The 27,252-nt window shown below is 42.6% G+C and overlaps 1 protein-coding gene across 6 annotated transcripts in view; it reads right to left on the bottom strand.

The window, feature by feature from the left end:
- Nucleotides 1-27,252, bottom strand: part of sox5 (SRY-box transcription factor 5) — a 412,851-nt gene that overhangs the window by 16,092 nt on the left and 369,507 nt on the right. For 5 of the 6 annotated variants that reach the window (XM_036577717.1, XM_036577716.1, XM_036577715.1 and 2 more), the window contains 3 exons: nt 21,937-22,086; nt 13,668-13,839; nt 4,739-4,911 (listed from right to left, as the gene is read on the bottom strand). In XM_036577717.1, the coding sequence (XP_036433610.1) occupies nt 4,739-4,911; nt 13,668-13,839; nt 21,937-22,086 (495 nt within the window). The remainder of the gene's footprint in view (nt 1-4,738; nt 4,912-13,667; nt 13,840-21,936; nt 22,087-27,252) is intronic. The other variant, XM_036577718.1, reaches the window with a different exon arrangement.

Genomic DNA, 27,252 nt, shown 5'->3' with positions numbered 1-27,252 from the left:
AGTTTTGTGCTCTAAAGACAATAAATTCACAATCGTAAGGAATTAATTTCTCCCACTGTTGTCTGACGCTATTACTGCTAAGGAGGTTTAAAAGAGTATTAACATTAAATCGCAAAAGTTTTTTACTGTCAAAGTACTGTGAAATTTATGGTCAAAACCCATTTTTTATTTTTTTTTTAGGTTTAATGCATGTAAATAAGCCATTGTATTTAACACTGCTGTTGTCCATTTACACAAAACACCTTTATTTCACATCTGCATTTATTTTAATGGATGTTCCTGTTATTTTTACGGTAAAATACTGTATGTCAGTTGTTGAACTAGTGAATTACAGTAAAAGTCCGTATTTCTAAGAAACTAGATGACTGTAATTTTACAGATTTTTACAGCACTGTGCAAAAGTCAGAGAGCGACCTTCATTTACTTACTTTCCAGTCAAAACATTAATTTTTCAGGAGATGTTATTAAAATATTAGATATAAAATAACCAACTTTAAATAAATAGGAACAAATAAGTGAAGGTGGAGAAAATGAGGCTCCTAACAGGGTAAAATTACGGTAAAATTCTGTATGTCAGTAGTTGAACTAGTAAATTACAGCAAAAGTCTGTATTTCTAAGAAACAAGATGACTTCAATTTTACAGATTTTTACCATCATTGAGAAAACATACATTTACTGTTAATAACTTTTTTTTACCATTTTTTTAACAGAAGCATCAAAGATCAACATTTGTGCGATACAGTTTTCTGCTGGGTTCCAATCAAACGCTTGGAATCACTGTTAAAAAACTTCAGAATCGACGTTTTCAGTAGTAAAAAAATTATTTAGTTGCGGATAAATGTATAAAATGTATTATTATGTGTTCAGAGTGATTTCATTAATATATAGAATTGTGTTCAGAGTGATTTGAGAATCAAAATGACTGAAAAAGTTGCATAACGTCAAGAATAATATTGCAGTATAGTATTTATAGCTTATAATAACTTAAAAGTCCTAGAAATTTTTTTATAAAACATCTATAAATACCCAAAAATACATTAAATTCATATCAATGTTTAGTAATGTTAATAACAAGTGACTCCATATTTTTGAACAGTAGTGTATAAGCTAAATTTATAAGCACTTATTGGGTCATAAGCTGTGTATTAAAGGGCCAGTATCCTACATTTTTATTCCATTTATAATTATATATAATTGTATTATTATCATTTAATTATAATTTATATTTCTGTGGTTTTATGTATCAAACAGCCCTGGCAATTCATTTTTACAGCCCTTTAGAAATAAACAGACTGTTTTCCTTTTGTTCTGTTTCAGTTTTGTTACTGTGGCTTTAAGACTGACGTATGGAAATGAGCTCTATTCTGATTGGTTGCCTTGCATTGTGCCTATTGTTTTAAAAGCACTCAGAGCTGAAACGCTGTTTGAAACTTCAGCGTCGAAGGCCGAGGCTGAAGTGCTGAGGACTGAACTGAATGGTCAGTTTGAAACTTTAATGATGTTTACATAACACATCAGACTGCCTTATTTCAAAAAAGCTGTGGTCAGTGAAAAGTTATGGTCAGAGTAAAGCTGTGGTCAATGTAGAGCTGTGGTCATGATAGAGACGTGGTCAGTGTACAGATGTAGTCAGGGTAGAGATGTTATCAGTGTAAAGCTGTGCTCAGATAATGCTGTGGTCAGTGTATAGCTGTGGTCAGTGTAAAGCTGTGGTCAGATAAAGTCGTGGTCAGTGTACAGATGTAGTCAGGGTAGAGATGTGGTCAGTGTAAAGCTGTGGTCAGATAAAGCTGTGGTCAGTGTAAAGATGTAGTCAGATAAAGCTGTGGTCAATGTACAGATAGTCAGTGTAGATCTGCTGACAAGATATGATCTGTGATAAGGCTGTGATCAGTGTAGAGCTGTGGTCAGTGTTGATCTGTGGTCAGTGTAAAGCTGTGGTCAGATAAAGCTGTGGTCAGTTTAGAGCTGTGGGCAAGATAAGCCTGTGATCAGTGTAGAGCTGCGGTCAGATAAAGCTGTGGTCAGATAAAGCTGTGGTCAGTGTACAGATGTAGTCAGGGTAGAGATGTTGTCAGTGTAAAGCTGTGGTCAGATAAAGCTGTGGTCAGTGTAAAAATGTGGTCAGTGTAAAGCTGTGGTCGGTGTACAGATGTAGTCAGGGTAGAGATGTTGTCAGTGTAAAACTGTGGTCAGATAAAGCTGTGGTCAGTGTAAAGCTGTGGTCAATGTACAAATGTAGTCAGGGTAGAGATGCTGTCAATGTAAAGCTGTGGTCAGGGTAAAGCTGAGATCAGTGAAGAACTGTGGTCAGTTCAGGGCTGTGGTCAGGGTAGAGCTGTGGTCTGTGTAGAGCTGTGGTCAGTTTAGAGCTGTGGTCAGTGCAGAGCTGATCCACAGAGAGGCCATCACTCCTAAAGCACCTTCATTAAGCCGACAGCAATCAGCACAATCACTACACAGCGGAGAACCAAGAGTGAGAGCATGTGTTTACAGCAGGCGTTCAATTAAAGGGGAACCCATATGAATGTATACACACTGTGCTTCTGTCTGTCTGTCCATTGTTTTCAATTTGTCTGTCCGGTCTGTCGGTCCCATCTGCCATGTCTGTCTGCTGTCTCTTGTTAGTGGACATCAAAGAAAACAATAAAACACAGGATAATTGTAGGATATGGGCCCTTTAATCCACTCTGAGAGTCATGTCTCTGGAGTCTTTACACTGCAGATAACGACATCTTAGCAAGTGAAAACATCTGAAACAGTCAATATATCTAATATTTCTCATCATAAGACTGTTATAAGAATGTTATAAGATTATTTTACATATTTCTAGACATTTATTACTTGTTTTAAGTAATGTTATCTTATGAAAGCGTCTTATTTCATTGGCCAATCTTTCAGTTTGGAGAAACAATGAAGATAATTTTGCTTATTTCAATAAATAACGCTTAAAACATGTAAAATGATCTGCCAATGGAATAAGACACTTTCATAAGATAAAGTCACTTAAAACAAGTAATAAATGTCTAGAAATAAGTGAAATAATCTTAGAATATCTATAATAATAAATATAGTATATATAGATATATTAACTACTTATTGTTGCTGTCGGAAACAAAACCTCGTATCTCCAAAATGGTAACTTTACAGGAGAAGGAAAAAACCTACTTTACTTTTAATGTAAGTCAATGGAACCAGACGTCTTTCCAGGTCATTTTGGGCTGTTTCTTTTGGTCCATTCATCATGAAATTTATAAACAATGTAAAGGGAAACAGGCATTTTCAAATTATGTCAAAAACTGAAAAATGACAAAAATGGAGATATATTATACAGAGATATATTATATATTAATCCTTAATATTTAGATATATTAACTACATTTACATTAACAAGATGTTTTTACTTCACTAGTGTAGGTGTGCAGAATCATGGGGTCAGTTAGGTGTGTGTAATTCTCTTGTTTATGAACACACGCTGCTTGTTCAAATGTGTGTGTGTGTGTTGCACGCCGTGTTTGCTCAGCTGTACGGTGAAGGCACTCGCCACACCGCGCCTGCTTGCCGTGCGGACCAGCTGAGTGTGTTTAACAAACACGCCCAATTTAGTGGGGCAGCAGAGGTGGGGCGGGGGTGGGGGGGTTGCCGTAGTCACTTAGCATTACCATCATCGCTGCCTGTTAGCATGAGGCTGCTGTTCAGCGAGGCTGGCCTGCTCTGAGCCTGTCAATATAGCTAGAATTTAGCATGTTATTTAGTGCCTCGCAAGCCCAAATGACACGTTTTTAGTGTTTTGTCAAGCACTGTGTTAATAAACAAGCCACTTTCCATACATTCAACTCAGATTCACTCCTATTTAGCTTCTCTGATGTTGTTTTGCCGTCCGCATTATCATTCAGTCTGGCTCCATCTGCACCACACTGCAAAAAATGATCTCTTAGCAAGTGAAAACATCTTAAATGTAGTTAATATATCTAAAGCTTCTCATTATGAGACTGTAGTATGAATATTATAAGACTTTTCCAGCTGTTTCTATACATTTATTCTTTGTTTTAAGTCATTTTCTCTAGTAAAAGTGTCTTATTCCATTAGCACATCAAGCCAGAAATGTCTAGAAGTAAATGAAATAATCGTATAATATTCTAACAACAGTTTCATAATGAGATATATTAGACATATTGACTACATTTAAGATTTTTCACTTGCTAAGACATCATTTTTGCAGTGTAAAAGATAATAAAAGAACCTCCTACACTGGAATAAAATGATGTTTTGGCAAATGAAATCATCTTAAATCTTGGCAACATTCTCTGTTTCTCATTTGGCGAGCGTTTAAAGAATAAGAAGAATTATTTAACTGGTTTCTGGGCATTTTTACCTGTTTTAAGTCATTTTATCTGGTGAAATTGTGCTATAAATCTATTTGCATTATATTTGCATATGAAGCAAAATGATCTGCATTGTCTGAAAACAAGCGAAACTGCCTGCCAGAAGAATGAAACAATTTCTGCAGATAAAATAACTTGAATCTACAATCTAAAAATGATAAATACTACTTATATTTACAATATTTATGGTGTTTTCACTTGCGGAGATATCATTTATTCAGGGCATCTTCAAGTTTCGCACCTTTTTTAAACAAGCTGAAAGAAAAAGTGGTCATTTTTTTTTAAAAGTTGAGAAGTCGTGAAGCAAAGCTGGCGTTGCTACAGCTCAAACCAGGCCAACCTTCCAACCAACCTTCTCAGAGCGTCCGTTGTTGAGGGTCAGGCTGTTGACTGCTGCCACTTTGGCGTCCAGAACCTGCTGCTCCCTCTTGAGCTGCTCCTTCATCTGCCGGGCCTCCTGGAAGGCCTTGGTCACAGCCTCGTGGTCATTCAGATAGCCTCCTGAGGTGATGGACGACAACAGGTCTGGAAGAGCAACAGGTAAAAGAGAAAGACGTCAGACTGTCTCAAGTCTTGAGAATGCGGAGCTGACCCCTCTCGTCCTGGACATCACCTCTGCTCCCTCTGGTAGAAGATTCAGGCCCATCAGAACCAGCACAGCCAGACACGCTAACAGCTTTTCCCCCAGAGCTGCAGCTCATTAACCACAGTGGACACTTCGCACTTTAAACCAAAACTGAACCACTAAACCTCCTCACTGTATTACAGTAACTCCTCTGTAACATAAAGCTTATTTACACAGCTGTACAGATGTTTACAAATGTTCAGATCATTCTGTAATTTTCTGTACATGATCATTTTTACAGTATATGTCTATTCAGACCTGCATATCACTGTTGTCAGAACAAAACCTCGGATCTCCAAAATGGTAACTTTACAGGAGAAGGAAAAAACATGCTCTACTTTTAATGTAAGTCAATGGAACCAGACTTTTTTACAAGCAATACTGGGCCGTTTGCTTTTATTCATTCATGATGAAATTTACACACAATGTAAAGGGCAACAGGTATTTTCAAAATATGTCAAAAACTAAAAATCGACAAAAATGGAAATATAAGGGTTTTGCTCCGACAGCAGCCACTTCTTAAAACAAGTACAACGATCTGCCAATGGAATGAGACACTTTCAGAATTTAAAATTACTTAAAACAGGTAAAAATGTCAAGAAATCAGTTTAATAATCTTACAATATTCTTTCAACAGTCAATAATAATGATAAATATTAGATATATTAACTATGTTTAAGTTTAGATGTTTTCACTTGCTGTGTTTCCTTATTACCTGCCTTATTACCCCACTTATCTGACTGTTACCTCACTTACCTGCCTTATTACCCCACTTATCTGACTGTTACCTCACTTACCTGCCTTATTACCCCACTTATCTGACTGTTACCTCACTTACCTGCCTTATTACCCCACTTATCTGACTGTTACCTCACTTACCTGCCTTATACCCCACTTATCTGACTGTTACCTCACTTACCTGCCTTATACCCCACTTATCTGACTGTTTCCTCACTTACCTGCCTTATTACCCCACTTATCTGACTGTTACCTCACTTACCTGCCTTATACCCCACTTATCTGACTGTTACCTCATTCACCTGCCTTATTACCCCACTTATCTGACTGTTACCTCACTTACCTGCCTTATTACCCCACTTATCTGACTGTTACCTCACTTACCTGCCTTATACCCCACTTATCTGACTGTTACCTCACTTACCTGCCTTATTACCCCACTTATCTGACTGTTACCTCACTTACCTGCCTTATACCCCACTTATCTGACTGTTACCTCACTTACCTGCCTTATTACCCCACTTATCTGACTGTTACCTCACTTACCTGCCTTATACCCCACTTATCTTACTGTTACCTCACTTACCTGCCTTATACCCCACTTAACTGACTGTTACCTCACTCACCTGCCTTATTACCCCACTTATCTGACTGTTACCTCACTTACCTGCCTTATACCCCACTTAACTGACTGTTACCTCACTCACCTGCCTTATTACCCCACTTATCTGACTGTTACCTCACTTACCTGCCTTATTACCCCACTTATCTGACTGTTACCTCACTTACCTGCCTTATACCCCAATTATCTGACTGTTTCCTCACTTACCTGCCTTATTACCCCACTTATCTGAGTGTTACCTCACTTACCTGCCTTATACCCCACTTATCTGACTGTTACCTCACTTACCTGCCTTATACCCCACTTATCTGACTGTTACCTCACTCACCTGCCTTATACCCCACTTATCTGACTGTTACCTCACTTACCTGCCTTATTACCCCACTTATCTGACTGTTACCTCACTTACCTGCCTTATACCCCACTTATCTGACTGTTACCTCACTTACCTGCCTTATACCCCACTTATCTGACTGTTACCTCACTTACCTGCCTTATTACCCCACTTATCTGACTGTTACCTCACTTACCTGCCTTATTACCCCACTTATCTGACTGTTACCTCACTTACCTGCCTTATTACCCCACTTATCTGACTGTTACCTCACTGATCCCTTTCTCTGCCACTATACACCCTTTAACTGCTGCTGCACTCAGCACTTTAACTTTAGACCCATACTTTGCACAGTGTAAGGTTTACAGGTATGACTGTGTGTGTGTGTTTGAGTGAGTGATGGTAGGAATGCATGTTTTATTTCATCTTTATTTTATTTTTTTGTATTTTATTTTATATTTATTTTATTTTATTTTATTCACTACATGTAAATGTCTGATACTGTGCTCTGAGCTCCTGTAACCAAAACCAAATTCCTTGTACATGTAAACAAACCTGGCCAATAAAGCTGGATTCTGATTCTGATTCTTTTGCAGTGTGAATATTTCAAATGTTTCGAAGTGTAAACAGAAATCATTTTAAACTCTTTTGAGCAACCTTTTGGTGCCCATGTGGTAGATCCAGCCACGCTGCTAAGCTTGGTAGCTTGCTAGAGACTGAGCAAGCCAGCGTCCTGGCTCGTGTGGACGACTGATACATTCTAAAGGCCTGTATTTTGGTCTCATTATAACCTTCTGTGCAAAAGCAAACAGCATTTCATGTAATTCACAGCCACAGATATGCGCAATATGGCTCATTCACTTCCATAACAACATCGAAACGCCCATAAAAAGCGCAAATGGATGCGCAGCGTTAGCGTCTGTTTTACCAAGTCTGATTTGAACTGCTAAAAAAATACTCGCAGTAACGATGAGGAACAGTTGCTCACTGCATTTCTCAATTTACACCTGTATGCAAACGTGGAGCAGGTGTTAATTTTGTTTGCATCCACAGAAGGAATCTATAGACGCAACAAACCGAATGTGCAAATGTAGGAAAACGGCTCTGGGGAAAAATATTGTCTATACGAACGATTTGCAACCAAACGCACTGGGATTACATTCCATCCATGTTGCGTTCAGTGCACAAATGCAGAGTTTTGTTTTTTAGACTTAAACTGAGGGACACCAGGTGAGGCCACCCAGCACTAACGCACTGCAGAGCCTTTGGGCTGGACACATTAGCATACTGTGCGCTGCAGGCAGAATGCATTAACACACACACACTGACCACTTGACTGTCAGCTCTGTGAGTCAGAGTTGGCTGAGTTTGTGGTTGGAAACAACACGGGTGATGAAAGAAACTGAAAGACGGTGAGGATGAGAGCCAAACAAGAGTCAAAACAGAGCGACTGCATAACATGCACTGCAAAAAATGGCATCTTGTCAAGTGAAAGGATCTTAAATCAAGTTGATATGTATAACGTTTCTCCTGTTGAGATTGTTGTGAGCTTCATTTAAGATTATTTCCCTCATTTCTAGACATTTTTTACTTGTTTCAAGCATTTTTACTAAGTAAAATTATCTCACTATAGTGGCAGATAGTTTAGCTTGTTTTAAGAAATGAGCTTGAAACCTGCAACATTATCCTCCAGTATAGTGAGATCATTTTACTTGACAGAAAACAAGTAAATAATATCTAGAAATGAGGAAAATGATCTTATAAGTGCACAACCATCTCAAAATGGGAAATATTCGATATATTGAGTGGATTTAAGACCATTTCTCTTGACAAGACACCATATTTGCAGTGTGCAGGCCTGTTTCTCCAATCTGTCTAGATGTTTGTTTCTAAGAAAAACACCTTCAAATTTTCGGGAGGGTATTTAAACTTAAGGCTCTTCGTACTGGCACATCACATTTACAGCTCGAGAGCAAGGCATCTCTCAAACAAGTCTTTTTGGCACCTTTATTTTAAGAATGCAGCCCCTCTCATTGTCCTCCTTTTGCAGCGCGATGTGCTAAAATAGTGCTAAGAAAGCTGGCTGGGCATCAGCGGTTAAGTTGCATAATGTGCCCACACATAATATGATCATCAGCGAGAGGGTGAAAAGGAAATCTGCTACTTATTTACAACTGTAAATGTCATCACATCCCTGCGGCGAACACACACGGGACCGTGGAAGTGGCGGTTAAACAGGCGCCGCGCGACGCCGCGCTACACTTGGACAAATCTGCGCCCTCACATTTGGAGATTCCATTAAAAGCTCCCCTTCCCCTCCATTTGCTTTAACACTTCTCATGGAAAAGGGATTCAAAGGTTTTTAAAGCTCACAAATACATGTGCATCTCTCTCAATCTGGGTTTATCACCGGAAAGCACATGGAGTTCTTTGAAGGGAGAGAGAGAAAAAGCGGAGATTATGCCTTATTAAGGCCGAAAGACTGCTAATTTGCTCGTCCCGGAACATCTGCCCTGATGCATATCAAAGATGCTTCTCGCGGCCTTTTTCACGGCTATTATTTGTATTATTTCCTGCGGCTTAGCGTCCGTATGTCTGTGGAGGGACTATCCGACTCTCCATCTCGCCGGGTTAGATCTAACAAAGACCCGCGTTTGATAATGGCTCTTTATCTGACTTAATCCGCGCTCTAATGCCGAGCTGGCTGGATTAAGTGCTCCCATTTGAAATGGCAGAGGAGTGAACTCCTCTAAAAAGTCATATGTGCTGAAAAGCTGCTAAAGTAGAGGTTGAATGGCAGGCGCCTGGTGTGTGGAGGGCTACCTGACAGTTTGGGTGTAAAAACACACAAATAAACACAAATTATTGTGGTTTTTGTACGACCTGATACATTTTTTGGTACTGAAGTAAACAGCGTCAAGCTTTTTGTAATAGGAAAAGTGGAATTGTTTCACAACCTCTGGGCGGTTTGGCCAAAATTGTATATCACTGTAAAATTTACATTTCTGACAGTTTTACACTGCAAAAAATAGCATCTTGTCAGGTAAAATGATCTTAAATCTAGTCTAATCTAATATTTCTCCTGTTGTAAGCTTAAGACAATTTCATTTCTTTCCAAACATTTTTACCTGTTTTAAGTAAATTTATAAAGTAGAATTATCTCACTATACTGGCTTTCAGACTAACTTGTTTTCAGAAATGTCCTTGAAACAAGCTAAATTATCTGCCAGCATAGTGACATTAATTACTTAATAAACTTACTTAAAACAGGTAAAAATGTCTAGAAATAAGCTAAATAATCTTATAATAAGTGCACAACCATCTCACAACAGGAAATATTAGATATATCGACTGAGATTAAGACAATTTCACTTGACAAGATACTATTTTTGCAGTGTAGTGTGTATCCTGGTGTATATTGCTCTAAAATTCTTCATTTTTAATAAGAACCATTTTTAACAAGCAAAATAAATCTGGGTTTTTTTGTGCAAAACAGTACAATACATATATAAACTTATGCTCATAATGCATTGACCAGCCCTGCCTGCCCAGCAAAAATGGTGCTAAATGTTGGTTCACGTCTGAATTTCTACAAGGCTGAAGTTCGCTTCTTTACGGGCAGCTTTCTTTTCAAACCTTAAATGGAGCCGCAGCTGCTTCCTGATACCTGTGCAGGAGCCTGAATGTCACTTCCACATCATTTAAGGTGGAGCTGGAATTTTGAATAGGAAGGCAGTTTCAGCCTTGCTGAATTTCTCAAGCCATTTGTCTCATGTGTGCCCTGTATACTCACCACTCCGACCGCCAGACACTGCTGGAAAATATTGCAGTTATAGTAATAGTAACAGTACCAGCTGGTTGATGCTTTGTTTTGCGCACAAGGTCCAGAGACTGTGGCCTTGTCTGATGCAGTATGTGAGAAAACGAGAGAAAATTTGCCTTGGTGTCCATGTTAGGCCGTTACTTCACTGAGAAAAATGATATATTAGCAAGTGAAACCGTCTTAAATGTAGTCGACATATCTAATATTTCTCATTATGAGACTGTTGTAAGAATATTGTACGATTATTTCACTTATTTCTGTACATTTTCACTTGTTTTGAGTAATTCTATCTAGTGAAAATGTCTTATTCCACCAGCAGATCATTTTACTTGTTTGAAGCATCATTTCTTGGACAAGAAATCAAGATTATTTTCGTTATTTCTTAAAACAAGTCAAATGGAATAAGATACATTCACTAGATAAAACAGGTGGAAAAATCTGATAATATTCTTACAACAGTCTCATAATGAGAAATATTAGATATATCAACTACATTTAGGAAGTTTTCACTTACTAAGATACCATTTTTTGCAGTATTTATATCCTTTGCCTTAAAAAAACAATGTGGACTACTTCAGTTGCAATGGACCAGACAGCGGGAGGCGATTGAGGGTCGGCTGCTTTTTTAGTTTCATCTGAAACGTGACCGAAACATCCAAGGCTTAGCCACTCAGTTAAAGAGGCCGATATTAGGAGGTCCACACTGTACGTTGCATCATCTGTGCATATTTGTGGCAAACCTGTATATCAGCTGCTACTCCTCACAACCCACATAGTGACCGTCTAATCCGGACACGAAGTGACTGCAGTCTACGTAGGGACGACTGACAGGAACATTCGGAGACAGAGAGAAGAGAGCAAATGTGACCCATATAACTAGGAGAGTGAGATCAGCCCAGCAACCTGAGCCCACATTCAATTCCCAGGCTTCGCTATTGCGCCGAATGGGCTCACGTCTCATAATGTTGACCTGAAGTCTATGTAGGGCATCTCCTCTGCAGGCCTCTGTCCTATACCCACTGCAGACCGAGGAACGGAGTGGGACCACGGGGTGATGGGTACAGAGGACACAGCTGCTGACAGGCTTCTCAGCTGCGGTTTCCGTGGTGACAGTGACATGGCAGGAAAAGGATCGAGGTTGGCATGAGGAGCTGGGAACTCTGGGGGAGAGTCCCAGGACGGACGTCTCTCAGCTGGGTCACCCAGAGGAGAGATGGAGCGGGGGGCCGGAGAGGAACGTTTCAGGGACGACAGACACACATATGCGGGGATGCGTGTGGATGTGCGCATGAAAAACATTCCGCTTTCCGAATCTTCCTCTTCCTGACCTCCCAAAGATGCGCAGCAGATGGAAAAATCGCAGGGCAGAAGGCCCACTCTAATTGTGAGCTAAACCACCGGCTTGCCTCAACATGTTCCAGAGGATTCCGGCGAAAAAACTTTACCCTCTAATCCATTTTTCAGAACAAAAAACATCTGGGCCACAAATCCACTAATCTGCTATTAAATCCTGGGATTTGTTGAAAAACACAGCGATTACAGGGAAAGAAGTCTGAAATGGTGAAGAGTGGAGTAGGGAGGGGAGGGAGGGGGGGAAGATATTGTGTTATTGTGGCATTAATGCAGGTTGTTTGTGCCGTGCGTGGTAACAGAGTTGTATAAGAGGCTTGTCTAATCTCATAGCCAGTACAGGATGCCTGTCATGAAAGCTCCTTGTGTGTCTCTATTCAGCTTCCTGAAATACAACAGAATAAATGCTACGCTCTCTCTTCTCCCTATCTCTCTCTCTCTCTCTCTCTCTCTCTCATTCCCTTTCTGCTTCACATGGCTACCTAACAAGCTTCCCCCTCTCACATTTAAACTCTAATAAACATTTGACAATATGCCCTTCAGGCAAAATTAAACCCTACAGACCTAAAAATGTAACATCAATTACAGACTCTTAAGTGCCTGTGGCAGGAGGGAAAAGCTATGCTCACAGAACACGAATGCTTCCCATTCACGTGATGAAGAGAATGAGCAGCTGAAGGAAATGGTTTGGTGCAACAGGAAGGTTCGTTTAGCGACAAGTGGAGGTGGAGTTACCAGTTTATCTGACAGACTTACTATACAGGTACAATTACTGACTATATGCACAATCATACGGTCAGTAATTGTACGCCTATATACACCGATCAGGCATAACATTATGACCACCTCCTTGTTTCTATGCTCATTGTCCATTTTATCAGCTCCACTTTCTGTATAGGTGCACTTTGTAGTTCTACAGTTACAGACTGTAGTCCATCTGTTTCTCTGATAATTTGTTAGCCCCCTTTTACCCTGTTCTTCAGTGGTCAGGACCCCCATGGACCCTCACAGAGCAGGTGCTGTTTGGGTGGTGGATCATTCTCAGCACTGCAGTGACACTGACGTGGTGGTGGTGTGTTAGTGTGTGTTGCGCTGGTCTGAGTGGATCAGACACAGCAGTGCTGCTGGAGTTTTTAAACACCTCAGTGTCGCTGCTGGACTGAGAATAGTCCACCAACCTAAAATATCCAGCCAACAGCGTCCTGTGGGCAGCATCCTGTGACCGCTGATGAAGGACTAGAGGATGACCAACACAAACTGTGCAGCAGCAGATGAGCTATCGTCTCTGACTTTACATCTACAATGTGGACTGATAAGGTAGGAGTGTCTAATAGAGTGGACAGTGAGTGGACACAGTGTTTAAAAACTCCAGCAGCACTGCTGTGTCTGATCCACTCGTACCAGCGCAACACACACTAACACACCACCACGACATCAGTGTTACTGCAGTGCTGAGAATGACTCACCACCCAAATAGTACCTGCTCTGTGAGGGTCCATGGGGGTCCTGACCACTGAAGAACAGGGTAAAAGGGGGCTAACAAAGTATCAGAGAAACAGATGGACTACAGTCTGTAACTGTAGAACTACAAAGTGCACCTATATAGAAAGTGGAGCTGATAAAATGGATAATGAGCGTAGAAACAAGGAGGTGGTCATAATGTTATGCCTGGTCAGTGTAAAGCACCAACATAGTAGGTGTACCTGATAAAACTGCCATCATCAAGTGCCTAATAATCTGGCAACTCAGGCTGTATTAAGTTTATAAAGCATAAAAAAGGTATAAATACCTATGGAGCTGATTCTGGGTGCAGGTCCTCCGATGCTGGAGGGGGCGCTGTGCTTCAGAGATCCGGGGCCCAGCTTCATGGCAGGGACCTGTGGGGAAGCGGGGGAGGTGGGTGACTTGCTCTCGGATGTCTTAGGCTTGGCTGACAGATTCAGGGGCTGAGCGCCCTCGTCCTGCAAAGGCAAAACAGCAACACGTTTGGCCTGGCGTGATCTTTTTTTCCGCACTGTTCTCTCTCCTCGGCGACTCGGGACCCAATCACGACGGCCAGCCGGAGTCAAACCAACCAACTACAGGCCAAAGGAAATTAAAACGGGGCGCCCGTTGGTCACATGCGGCCATGGATCAAGGAAAGGAAGGCAGAGGGACGGACGGGGGCGCATGTTCGCAAGCTTGTCAGATTCAGAACGTTCTGTGCATTGCTGTTTCCATGCAAGGTATCCATGCTCTCTTAGTCATAAGGGCAATGCCATGCAAGAGCACACATGTAATAGAACATGCTTCTATTCAAACACAAACACTGTACATACACCAGGGTTCCCAACCGCGTTCCTGGAGTACCCTGCGTAAGGTCCTGCAGGGGTATTCCAGAAATGGGTTTGGAAACCGTTGACATACACCACAACTGTGCCTCTCGAAAGAAACCTCAAGCACCATATGTGCATTCACTTAAAACCCCCATAATGCACTACAAGAACACAATTTGAGTGCATCCAATATTCCAGAGTAAAGTGCTCTACGGGATGCTGGAGGGCTGTTAATCAGGAAAATCGAATGATAACTTCAGGTGCTAAATGGCAATCGTCTCCGCAAGACTCACGGACTGGAGCATATTGCGGCAGTTGCGTGATCATGCAGCCATGTGGACGTCTACCCACACGGGTGTGTGTGATCAAATTAATCACTGCTTCGCAATCGCCCCTGCCGCTGCCCTAATCACATCACAGGAGACCCCCACCTGACAAGGAGGGCCAATTAGATCGTGGAGCGGCAGATGCAGCCCCACCCTGCCCGGATCAAGACAACGCAATTAAAATGAGGATTCGGCCCGGCTGCCAGGAGGAGCCGGCTGGAGTGGGCAAAGCCTTCTTAATCTTCCACAATGTTTAAATACCTAACAACCTGTGTAATCTGGGGCCCCAACTGGAGCTGCGGCAGAAGATGCTCTGGAAATGCGGGGTGTGTGAAGAGACCACCCGTTGCGATGATTGGATGAGCTCGTGTTGGCGTGGATCAAAGCTGTCGATCATCGTTATTCTGGCAGGGGCGGGTTCAGGTCAAGAGAGCGCCGTATAATCTCCGCTGCATGCATGTTAACCTGGAGCGCGCAACATCTGCTCCAACACCTGGCTCTGGAGTTTCGACCACGCCTTCTGTCCCTAATGGCAACTGCGTAGCCACGTATCACTCGTAGCAGTGAGCTCCATTACTGAGGCCTGTGGTTCTTGTTCAAGTGCGGTTCTTCATGGCTCTTGACTCTTGAAATGGCTCTCTAAAGGTGGAGCGTTGGAGAATTTCTCCACCATAACCACCTGGTGCTTCCTAAACAGTGCAACCTGCTGGGACCAGACGCAGAACCTAAGCTTCCTAATGGTCTCCAATGCCTGGTGTCACTTTCTCTCTCCTGTTTTCCCGACTGCTCTAAGGCTCTCCGAGGTCCGCTAGGCACTGAGACCTTCACAGCAGAGCTGGATCTGAGAGGCTGGGGAGCTAGATTAAGACCTTCCCCTCGCCTCTTGTTCTGTGATGGGCCCTAACAGGATTGTCCTCATTAGTACGGCACTGAATGGTGGGGGAAACCAGAGGGATCGTCTCCTCCCATTGCGGCAGAAGCACAATAGCCCTACATGAATGAGGAAGACTAAGAAGGACTTGCGTAGAATACTGTATCGTGACCCTTATTGTGTCAGGCTTGCCACCGAATCGCTGAGGTAGAACTGAATATTTATTACAGATAATGCCTCACTCCCTCGCTCCCTCCCTGCCGCCGGAATTGTTCTTCGGTGAGGCAAATCCTTGGGTGGGACGTTAGCCAACTTGAATAAGCCACTAAGGGGAGAATTGGGAGAGACTGGCTAAGCTGCACGCTTGGCTAGGCTAGGTTCAGCCTGCGCCACACACGTTTTCTCAACATGGCTCTCCTGTTAGGGAGGAGACCAAGATCTAAAAAGCTTTCTAAAGCCATAATTACTTTGTTAAGCACACTAAAACAAGGGTTATTAACTACTAGGCCTATGCCAGACAGCATAGACTATCTAAGCCTAACTTGGTAACTAAAGGAACCATGCTAGCACTGCTAAGCAGAGGGCTACTACTCTACTGCAATGATATGTAGCAGGTGAATGTCATATTTTCCCCTGCCGGAGTGCTGACACATGTAAGTGACATCATTTGCCCTGCTTCTTATCACCCTGGCTGACGTTTCAATTACTGAGACAAGTGTGCGTGCCTGGCTATTTGTCCTAATCGTGCCTGTCTAGAGGAGTGGCCTGTCACATACTCACACACACACAATTCCCTCATCTGGTTCCTTTCGCTGTCTGCCAAGTAGCTCTGTGGTCAGCTTGCAGTCTTAACAGAACAGATTTACACCCACAGACTGAACATATACATCCTATGGCCCACACACCCACTCACGGCTGGGGCCTGTAGCAAAGTCTGGGTGCACAGATATACAACCAGCAGGGAAAAGGCAAGCAGGACCACCTTAGGAAAGTCTCTAGTCAGGTACAGCGCAAAATTCAGGTTTAATTTCCACTCAAATCAGCCATTAAGTACAAGTAATTCATTTTTCATTTTCATATCTAATAGAAAGTTATACAAAAGCCATAACAACTAAATATAATAGCAATTCGTTCAGTATTTAGTGCTACTTCGCCTTCCATTCTTCGCCTTTTTCTTTTCAACTTGCTTTCAGTGTTTTCAAATAAATCTGCCCGGATATTCTTCCACATATCCAAAGTTCAGGTTTAGGAGATTTGCATTTGCTGCTTCTCCTCCAAGTAACCCCAAACACATCCAGTGATGCTGAGATCTGGACTCTCGCTCAAAGATGAAAGCTTTAAGTACTGTTTATCTGATGGGGCAGTTTTGGTGTCTACCAGCTCTTCCAGGTGGTTGTTAGGACCCCCATTTTCTCTGTAGCTTTTAAACATTTTTACACTACTCAGAAATATCTTCTGAAAAAATGAGTTACTTGTACTTAATTGCTTAATTAAGTAAAATTAAATTAAGGTCTCTGACTTTTGCACAGTGCGTCATGTATGATACTGGGATGGTAAATGACTGAAGTGCTACCAAATCGTCACTGTATACTCACAAAGGTTAAAGGTTCCTAAGTGGTTCTAGGCTTGGACGTACACAGTTCTACACCTAGATTGTGCTTCAAGGGTTCTTTAGTAAAGAAAATAGTTCTATATAGAACCATGGACGCTCAAAGAACCCTTTGCATGATTAAAGGGTCATTTGCATCATGAAAGCGTTCTTTAGATTAAAGGAAAAGTGTAGGAATGTGCTATACGGTTCTACAGGGAATATTTTTGCAAAGGGTTCTATATAACACCCAAAAGGGCTTGATACCGTAACAATAGTAGAACGCTTTTGGGTGCTATATGGAACCACTTTCATAAATGTTCTATTTAGAATTATCTACAGCACATTCTCCATCAATCTCAAGAACGCCTTCATGATGCAAAGAACCTTAAAATCATGCAAAGGGTTCTCTGAGCATCCAGAACCGTTTTCTTTAGTAAAGAACTCTTGAAGCACCATCTTTTTTAAGAGTGTAGGAAAAAACCTTTAATTGGTATAGAGCCTTTACATGGTGTGGAGGTCTTTTAACCTTCGAACGGGTTCCTCACACTAGCTTCTCCTTTACAAAGTGGTTCTTCAGGGAACTAGGGAAAGTTCTTGAGGGAATCAAAAGTTGCATCACTCCAGAGAATCTCTATTTTTAAGAATGTAGCGTGAGTAATTTAAAAGTGTCAGTGTAGCGAAAGCCCCCGCGAATGTGTGTGTGGGTCACAGTGCAGGCGGTGATGGAGGTATGTGTGTGTGTGTGTGTGTGTGTGAATGCGAGTGTGGACACACCTGAGCTGTGGGTCGCCCCCCTCAGGGTAAAGCACTTAAGCTGGTGCGTGCCTCAGTCCAAACAGCTGTCTGACACATAGCAGACTGCTCCAAATGAGAGGAAGGAGTGGAGAAACAGAGCGACGGAGAGGAAGAAAGAGGGAGAAGGTAGAGAGCTCCCTGGGACACAGCGGCCCTGAAATATACATGCTGCCCTCCCGTTCCCCCAGGGGCAGCCCGGGAACACATTCCGGATCGCAGAGGGAGCGCGAGCGGGCGGTGGGGCGAGGTTAGAAAGAAGGAGAGAGAGAGATAAAGCAAATGCTGATGGAGGTGACGGCTCGGGCTGGAGAGTAACTCTATTTAGGGGTCTGTGGCTCTGAACCGGCACTAATCATCATCATGTCCATCACCAACATCACCATCATCACCACCACCATCATCATCATCATCATCATCATCAGTGGCAGCACTTCAGCTGCCCGGTCCTTCACTCTCACCCTCTCCTCTCCAGCCACTCCATATAAATGCTAATAGGGCAGGAAGAGGCCCCTGTCTCTGAAGAGGGGCTGCATTCATTACCCAGCAGCCCCTCACAGGATGACTGGCGGGGGGGCCACGGCCAATCGATGACCACGATCTGAGGTCAGGGGCCAGGTGCCCCCAGCTGTCTCCCCAGAAACCGAGATAACATCTACAGCTCGTAGTGGGGAGAGAGAGAGAGAGAGAGAGAGAGAGAGAGAGAGAGAGAAAGAGAGAGAGAGAGAGAGAGAGAGAGAGAGACATTGAGATATATAGAGAAAAAAGAAAGGCAAGAGAAAGAGAGAAAAGAAAGAGATAGAAAAAGGGAATAGGGATAGTGATAGATAGATGGATGAGAGAAAAAGATGGAGAGAGATATAGAGAGAGAAAACAAGGGAAGATAGAAAGAGAAAAATAAAGAGAAAAGAGATAGAAAGAGAGACAGAGTGAGAAAGGGTTAAAGGGAGAGACAGAAAAGACAGAAAGAGAAATATACATAAAGACAGAGAGAGAGGAAAAAGAAGAGATAGAAAAGACAGAACAAGTGAAAGAGAAGAAGGGAGCAAGGACAGAGAGATTGAAGGAGATAAAGGAAGAGCGGGAGAGAGATGAAAGGAAAGAGAGATAACAAAATAAAGAGAAAGAGAGGGAGAGAGAAAATGAGAGAAAGAGAAAGAATTAAGAGAAAGACAATGAAAAGAGATAGATAAAGAGGGACAGAGTGCGAGAGCAAGAGAGCGAGAGAGAGTGTTAGTGAGTGGAGGAGAGAGAGAGCGAGAGAAAGAGAGAGAGAGAGAGGTGGAGGTGGAGGGATAGAGAAAACAAAGGAAAAAGAAAGAGAGAGGGAGAAAGAGAAATGCAGAAAGAGTGAGAGGCATGGAGGTAGAGGTTTGAAAGAAGAAGAGAGAGCGACAGAGAAAGAAACTGAAAGAGAGAGAGAGACAGAGAAAAAGAGAGAGAGAGAGGCTGAGAGAGAGACATTTGCATGTACAGGGTCACGCTTCTTCTAACAGACATATGGTCCGGAGCCAGGCCTCGTCCTCCGCGTGTCCAAACAGACGTCAGTCTCTGTCCAGCGCGGCTCAACACAGCCCCGATCTGGGCCCCGACAGCGGCTCGGCGGAAGAGGACCAGAGGGCGGCGGGGCTAAACACATGTTTATTCAGCAGCGGGCTCCCCGCGGCCCGTGCCATTGTGCAGCGGGCAGGACGAAATGGGCTTGGCCGGGGTGTCCGGCCTGCAGGCTGACCGGCTCGCTGCAGGAGGCGAGAGCGGCCAGGCCGGTGGCTTTTATCCCTGCTGCGCCTGATATTCATGGAGCTTCTGCTTCTGCTCCGCTACACACAACCCCCGAACGCTTCCCTTTGGCTCAAACGTCCACGCCGGCTGCCTACCTGCTCTCAGGTAGGCGTAGCCATAGCAACAAGGTCGACGACCCCACTGACTCCATTTGCCCGTAACGTTGGGTGCTTTTGGACGGGGTTTGGTGGACAATGGGTATGCAATGCAATGCAAACTTCCACACTCTTGAAAAAGAAGGTTCTTCAAGGGTTCTTTAGTAGAGACTGTGGTTCTATGTAGAACCTTGAACACTCAAAGAACCAAAGGGTTCTTTGCATGGTGGAATGGTCCTTTAGATTGGTGGAGAATGCGCTGTACATGGCTCCATACAGAACCTTTTTGAAAGCACCAAGATCGTTCTTCTATTGCGTACAAGTTTGCCATCGTACCAATAGAAGAACGCTTTTTGGTGCTATATAGAACCCTGAACACTCAAAGAACCATTTGCATGCTTAAAGGGTTCTTTGCATGGTGAAAAGTTGTATATGGTTCTATATTGAAGCTTTGTGACCTATATAGCACCAAAAAGTGTTACAAGCTTGGCATGTTAACAATAGCAGAACCCTTTATGATGCTATATAGAACCATTTTCGAAAAGGTTCTATATAGAACCACATACAACACGTTCTCCATCAATCTTAAGAACTGTTTCGCCATGCAAAGAACCTTTTAAGCATGCAAATTCTTTGAGTGTCAATGATTCTATATAGAACCATGGTCTTTCCTAAAGAATCCTTGAAGAACCATCTTTTTTAAGAGTGTGCAAAGGAAATGTGGAACGTTCTGCGCTGTTTGCACTCAGCAGTTTCAGGCTTTTTTATTTTAACCCCTCTCTGATTATTAATTCAGCGATTAATCTTAGGATTGAAAAAAAACCTTATTCATCTGCTATAAATTATCAATTATTATACAATTAGTTCTGATGATGCAATCTGATTGGCTGACTGTTCTCTGCTTTTCTTTTATCGCAATAACCGTATCATCCCACTATGCATTAACGATATCTAGTAACGGACATGGTGTAATTTTTTTTAAGATGAAAATCTAGTGCGCACCAGGTACTATTAGGTGTGCACCAGATACTATGTGGTGTGCACTAGATATTATCAGGTGAGCACAACATGCTATGTGTTGAGCACCTAACACTATCAGCTAACCACCAGATACTATGTGGTGTGCACTAGATACTATCAGTTGAGCACCAGACACTGTGTAGTGTGCACTGGATAACATCAGGTGAGCACCAGATATTATGTGGTGTGCACTAGATGCTATTAGATGAGCACTAGATACTATCAGGTAAGCACCAGGTACTGTGTAGTGTGCACTAGATACAATCAGTTGAGCACCAGATACTATGTGGTGCACACGAGATACTATCAGGTGCAAACCAGATACACACAGTATCTAGTGCGCATCTGATAGTATTGAGTGCACATCACATAGTATCTCGTGCTAACCTGATAGTATCTGGTGCACACCAGGTTTTTACTTAAAAAACATACACCATGTCCTTTCAACGGCTTCGTAAAATGGGAAATGGATACATTTGGTAATATTTGACCTGCAGCCCGTTTGGTCAGATTCTTAGAAAGAGTGTAACAGCAGACGTACATCAAATTCCGAAACCTGACGCTGATCCTAAGCGCTTTTCAGTTGTCACAGAACAACCAAAGTTGAAGAAGCTGAGCTGAACCTGATATTGTGAGTTTTATGGCTCTATCCATAATGGAATATGGTACTACTTTTTTCGCGGAAGGAATTGCTAATTTTAAAGCTATTACTTTTTCTTTATTTTGCAGAACTGATGTTCCAGACTAATAGGTTGTGTGTTATTGCGAATAACATCATGGCTGTGATGATCTACTCTATGTGCCATTACAGTTCACAGCCGTGATGTTATTCGCGATAACTCTCCCGGACTTCTTCTACTGCGGCTTCCCAGACAGACATGGAGAAAATCTCAATTCTAAATTCTGTGTAGTTCAGGAAAAGCTGGTAGAGTTGAAGGGGTTAAAGCTGGTCATTGTTATGGAGGTGTAATCCAATGGCGTTAGATAATTTTGTAATTGCAGTTTAGCGTAAAACGTGTTCGATTCGAGAGGAAATCACCCAACAACTATCCAGGCCCTACACAGTGAAGTACTTAGTGTAAGAATACAGTGCCTGAATTGTGACACAGTGGATTTTAAGCCAGGACACAAACACAGTCTCCATTGCATATATATATATATATATATATATATATATATATATATATATATGCACATATACAGTTGCAGCAGGCACGCAGGCATGCAGCAGCACTAGCAGCAGGCTGGACACCGGGGTGTGCGTACCTTGGGCTTGGGCGGCGGGCTGCTCCTGCTCTTCTCGCTCTGGCCACTGGTGGGCGAGTGCGTGCCGGTTGCCAGGTTGGGCTGAGGCACGGTGCCATGCTTGGCCCCCGGAGACACCTGCATGGCTGCCAACTGAGCCGCATACAGCTGCTACTCAGAGAGAGAGAGAGAGAGAGAGAGAGAGAGGGAGAGAGAGGGGACAGAAACAGAGGGGACAGAGAGTCAAGGGTGGGTGGAGGGGAGGATAAGAAGAGAGAAGAAGAGAGAAAGAGCCATGAATAAATGAATATGCCCGACGCACACGCAGTCACAAAAAGATGCAAGCTAAAAAGCCAGTTTGGCCATTAGCAGAGAGGGCTTGATGGCTGTTTGTGTGCTGGGGGACAGAGCTGTCACTTCTCGTCCCGCCGTCAGGGCCTCAAGGGGCCGCCGCTAACAGCTATCAGCAGCCCTGAGTGAGATGCATTCTGGGAAAATAAAGAAAAAAAACTACTCAACACTCCCCATCAGGGTCACGCTCACTCATGGAAGAAAGAAAAAAAAAAAAACAGCAGCAGCTTTTTCGACAAGGTGAAAAAGTGCTGAATGGAAGGAGAGAAGTTGCGAAGCTCCGAGCTGATGGAGAGAAAACAAACCGTCTCGTCAGAGTCCCATCGGATCTCACGGGGAACGGGACAAAGCGGCGGACGATGAAGGTTGCACAAGCAGTAAACAATAGTTTAGAAGAGAACCGGTGCTTCAGGGAACACAATATCAGCCAAACCCTGAAAACGTGGCAATAAATAAAACTAAATAAGTAAATAAAAGCTGCTTTTTTGGCATTTTTGCGCTGTGAATTCTGATAAAACGTTTTCTGAAGCTTCCCTGACGTCCAGTTCAGCTCTTCATGCACATTTTTGAGCCATTCAGAAAAAAGGGTGTGCTTTTTTCCCCTTCTTTCTCCTTAAATAGCTTTTTTTCTCAGGAAAGATGAGGCACTGGATCTGTGTGCATGAGCAAAAATTAAAAATCGGGGTGCTTTTTTTTTAATTGTGTTTTTCTCTTTAAGATTTGGAAGCGAGTGGCTGTTTGCGAGTAAAACTTCCGTCCTTCTGTTCCTCTCTGGCTGCCAGCCACCAGCAGGAAACAAAGACTGGTTTATGCAAATGGCCATGGCACTCTCTCTCTCTCTCTTTCCTTTCTCCATCTCTCTCTCTCTCCATCAACCCCTTCCACACATTCGCTACACTCTTCTGTCTGCAGTATCTGAGACTTATACGTCTCTATCCAGAAAAACAGACCGTGCTGTACGTATCTATCTGCACTAATACAGACGCACACACACTCACCCTTTTCTTATCAATCTCCTGCTTCTGATAGTCCTTATCTACACATAATACAAAGCTCTACCCACAGGAATGTGGACGTAAACTACTGCCGTATCTCCTGTATCATAAGTAAACACCTTAACATTTGTCACAAAGTATTTCACTGCTGACGGAACAAAAACTCTTATCTCCAAAATGGTAACTTTACAGGAGAAGGAAAAAACTTACTTTACTTTTAATGTAAGTCAATGGAACCAGAATTTTTTCCAAGTCATTTTGGGCCGTTTCCTTTGGTCTGTTTATCATGAAATTTACACACAATGTAAAGGACAACAGGCTTTTTCAAATTATGCCAAAAACCGAAAAATGACAAAAATGGAGATACAAAGTTTTGTTCCGACAACAGCGATATGTCTTCACCGTGTGGCGTGGATGTATTTGTAAAGGTCCATTATGGGTGGGCAATATGACTAGACAGTATCATTATCGAGATAAATTACTGTACGATATGCTTTTCTGAGTATTTGATGTGTTTGGTCAGTGCTTATAGAAGCCAGCATGACTACATGGTTCATAAAAAGACTTTATAGGTCTAGATATGGTTTTATCACCTACATAAACTGTTCATGATTACTGTCAAAAACATTCATAAACACTTTTTCCAACAGGCTCCATCTGTCATTAAGGTCACATGTGCCCACTTTGATGTGAAGTTAAGGTAGTAGCTCTTTTCCTAATACACAGCCCTGCTGGAGCCTTATTAACGTGTGGCGTTGAGATCCTAAAGCGTGGACTTAGTAAGGCTTGGGAATGGGATAATTAAGTCATGGCCACTACTTAGTGTGGCGCTGGAACGAGATCATGCCTTACTAAGTCGTGGCCATGCATTAGGATCTCGTTCCCATGCCTTACTAAGTCATGGACACGATTTAATTATCCTGTTCCCATTTCTTACTAAGTCATGGCCATGACTTAATTATCTCTTACTGAGTGGAGGACACACATTGTTCCCACACCTTACTAAATCGTGGCCACAACTTAATTATCTCTTTCCCATGCCTTACTAAATCGTGGCCATGACTTTATTATCTTGTTCCCATGCTTTACTAAGTCATGGCCCCGCATTAGGATCTCCTTCCCACCCATTACTGAGTCGTGGCCACGACTTCATTATCTTGTTCCCATGCCTTACTAAGTCTCGGCCACAACTTAATTATCTCTTATCCATGCCTTACTAAGTCATGGCCATGACTTAATTATATTGTTCCCATAGCTTACTAAGCAGTGTCCGCGACTTATCACATTCCCATGCCTTACTAAGTCATGGCCATGCATTAGGATCTCATGCGCATGCCCTACTAAATCGTGGCCACAACTTAATTATCTTGTTCCCACACCTTACTAAGTCGTGGCCATGCATTATTTTCATTAATGCAGGATGTCACCAGCGGAGCTCTGCATTCTGACATTAGCTTGTGCTTTAAAACAAACCATAGAAATAACCCAGGCTTTATTAATCCTGTGCTAAACCTGCACTACAGTGCAGTAATAGTGGTAACTGTATAGTAGCAAGAAGCTGATTGGATATCAACATTATGACATCATTATGACTTACTCATTTTTTTTTTCCAATTTTTGTTCTCATAAATGTTAAATGAATAAAAATTGTACTGATATTTTTAATGTTTTGTGTCACTACAGCTTTCGTAATGAATTCTGTTGATTATTTTCCAACCTTGGAAAAAAATAGTCATAAGAATCACATATAGTGAAAATATTGTTTATAAGTATTGTGATGGTACATTTTTTGACACATTGCCCACTTCTAATGCACACACACACACACACACACACACACACACACACACACACACACACACACACACAATGAGGTACCTTTGAGAGTGGTGTGATCAGTAAGTGTGGTGTGTGAGTGTGTGTGTGTGAGTGTGTGTGTGAGTGTGTGTGTGTGTGTGAGTGTGAGCTGGGGGAATAGGCGATAAAATAAAGGTCTTGTTGGTCATTTCTGTTCAATTACCCCCACCACGGCTCCTGGATGTGTGTGCACCCGAGCGTGTCTCAGCTGCCCCCCCACCCCCCTACGAAGATGAACTAAGGGAGTGCGAGTGAGTGTGTGAGTGTGTGTGTGTGTGTGTGATGCAGCCAGTGTCCAGTCCACTGAATCAGACGGCTTTATTTGCTCTCTGAATTGAGCTCTATTACAGGACCGGCTCGAACTGCTAGACTGGCTGAGACAGCGAGTGGTGCACACACACATGTTGGTCTCTCTATACTTGTGAGGACTTCTAGTGAATTCACTATTAGCGAATTATAAAGACCTAACCTTAAACTTAACCCCACAATAATTAAACCCTGATTATAGCCTCTGTAACTAAAACCCTAATCTTAACCTCAGTAACCAAAACTGAACTCTAATCTTATCCTCGGTAACCAAAACCTAATCTAATCTTAACCTCAGTAACCAAAACCTAACCTAAACTTAACCTCAGGAACCAAAACCTAACCTAAACTTAACCTCAGGAACCAAAACTGAACTCTAATCTTATCCTTTATAACCAAAACCTAATCTAACCTTAACCTCAGTAACCAACATCTAACCCTAAGCTTAAGATCAGAACCAAAACCTAATCTAATCTTAACCTCAGGAACCAAAGCCTAATCTAATCTTAACCTCAGGAACCAAAGCCTAATCTAATCTTAACCTCAGGAACCAAAGCCTAATCTAATCTTAACCTCAGGAACCAAAACCTAATCTAATCTTAACCTCAGGAACCAAAGCCTAATCTAATCTTAACCTCAGGAACCAAAGCCTAATCTAATTTTAACCTCAGGAACCAAAACCTAATCTAATCTTAACCTCAGTAACCAAAACCTAATCTAATCTTGACCTCAGGAACCAAAACCAAACTCTAACCTTAACCTCAGTAACCAACATCTAACCATAAACTTAAAATCAGAATCAAAACCTAATCTAATCTTAACCTCAGCAACCAAAACCTAATCTAATCTCTAAAGTGATGGACGAGCAAAAAGGTCATAAAAATGTCATTTTGTCCCGTCATTGAGTATGTTTGTGAGTATGTTTGTGAGTATGTTTGGTCCTTACAGGGGTAGCAAGACAAATACACACACACACGCACACACACACACACACACACACACACACGCACACACACACACACACACATATGCGCACACACTTTGTGCGAGGCTGCCGCTGAACACGCTCAAAGCACTGCCGCCCCATCGTCAGCATGACTAGACAAGAAGTGACAGCACGCCGCCCCTGGGATGACCACAGGCAAACACACACACACACACACACACTGAAAGGTAGTGGGGAGGGTGGGTGATGCTAAGAATCTGATCTCAAGATGGGGGGAACGAAATAAAGGAATTTAAATGTCAGCTGCTAACATTCTCTCTGTGACACACAGACACGCACACACACTCACTCACACTCACTCACACACACACAGACATGGATGGACGCAACTTGAGTGTGAAAGGCAGGTACACAAGTCTGATCAAATCTATTTGCGTGCGTTAAAAAAATCAGCTTTAAATTATTTTATTATTTTTTTTTTTAATTTTACCTGATTTTCTCCCCAATTTAGTCGTCTCCAATTCCACCCACTAGTTAGGACTCCCCCAATCACACGATGCTATCAACGCTAGGAGGGCGAAGGCTAACACAGGCTTCCTCCGAGACCTGTGAAGCCAACCACCGCTTCTTTTCGAACTGCCGCTCACGCAACGTCACTGGACAGCCGAACGCGCTCGGAGGAAAGCGCCAACCGCCAGATCTGTTACGTCAGCTAACAGACGCCTGCGCTGACTAGCATCGCGCTGAGTGATGGGGGGAGAAGAAGGGGCCATCCCACCCACCTAGAGAGAGCGAGGCAAATTGTGCTCTCTCGGACTCCCGGCTACGGACGGCTGTAGCATCACCAGGGATCGAACTCGCGATCTCCTGATGATGGGGCCA

This window comes from Colossoma macropomum, unplaced genomic scaffold (assembly GCF_904425465.1).
Source record: "Colossoma macropomum unplaced genomic scaffold, Colossoma_macropomum, whole genome shotgun sequence".
NCBI classification, from domain to species: domain Eukaryota; kingdom Metazoa; phylum Chordata; class Actinopteri; order Characiformes; family Serrasalmidae; genus Colossoma; species Colossoma macropomum.
Note: the sequence above shows the minus strand (reverse complement) of the source record. Positions and strands in the feature narration are given on the sequence as shown.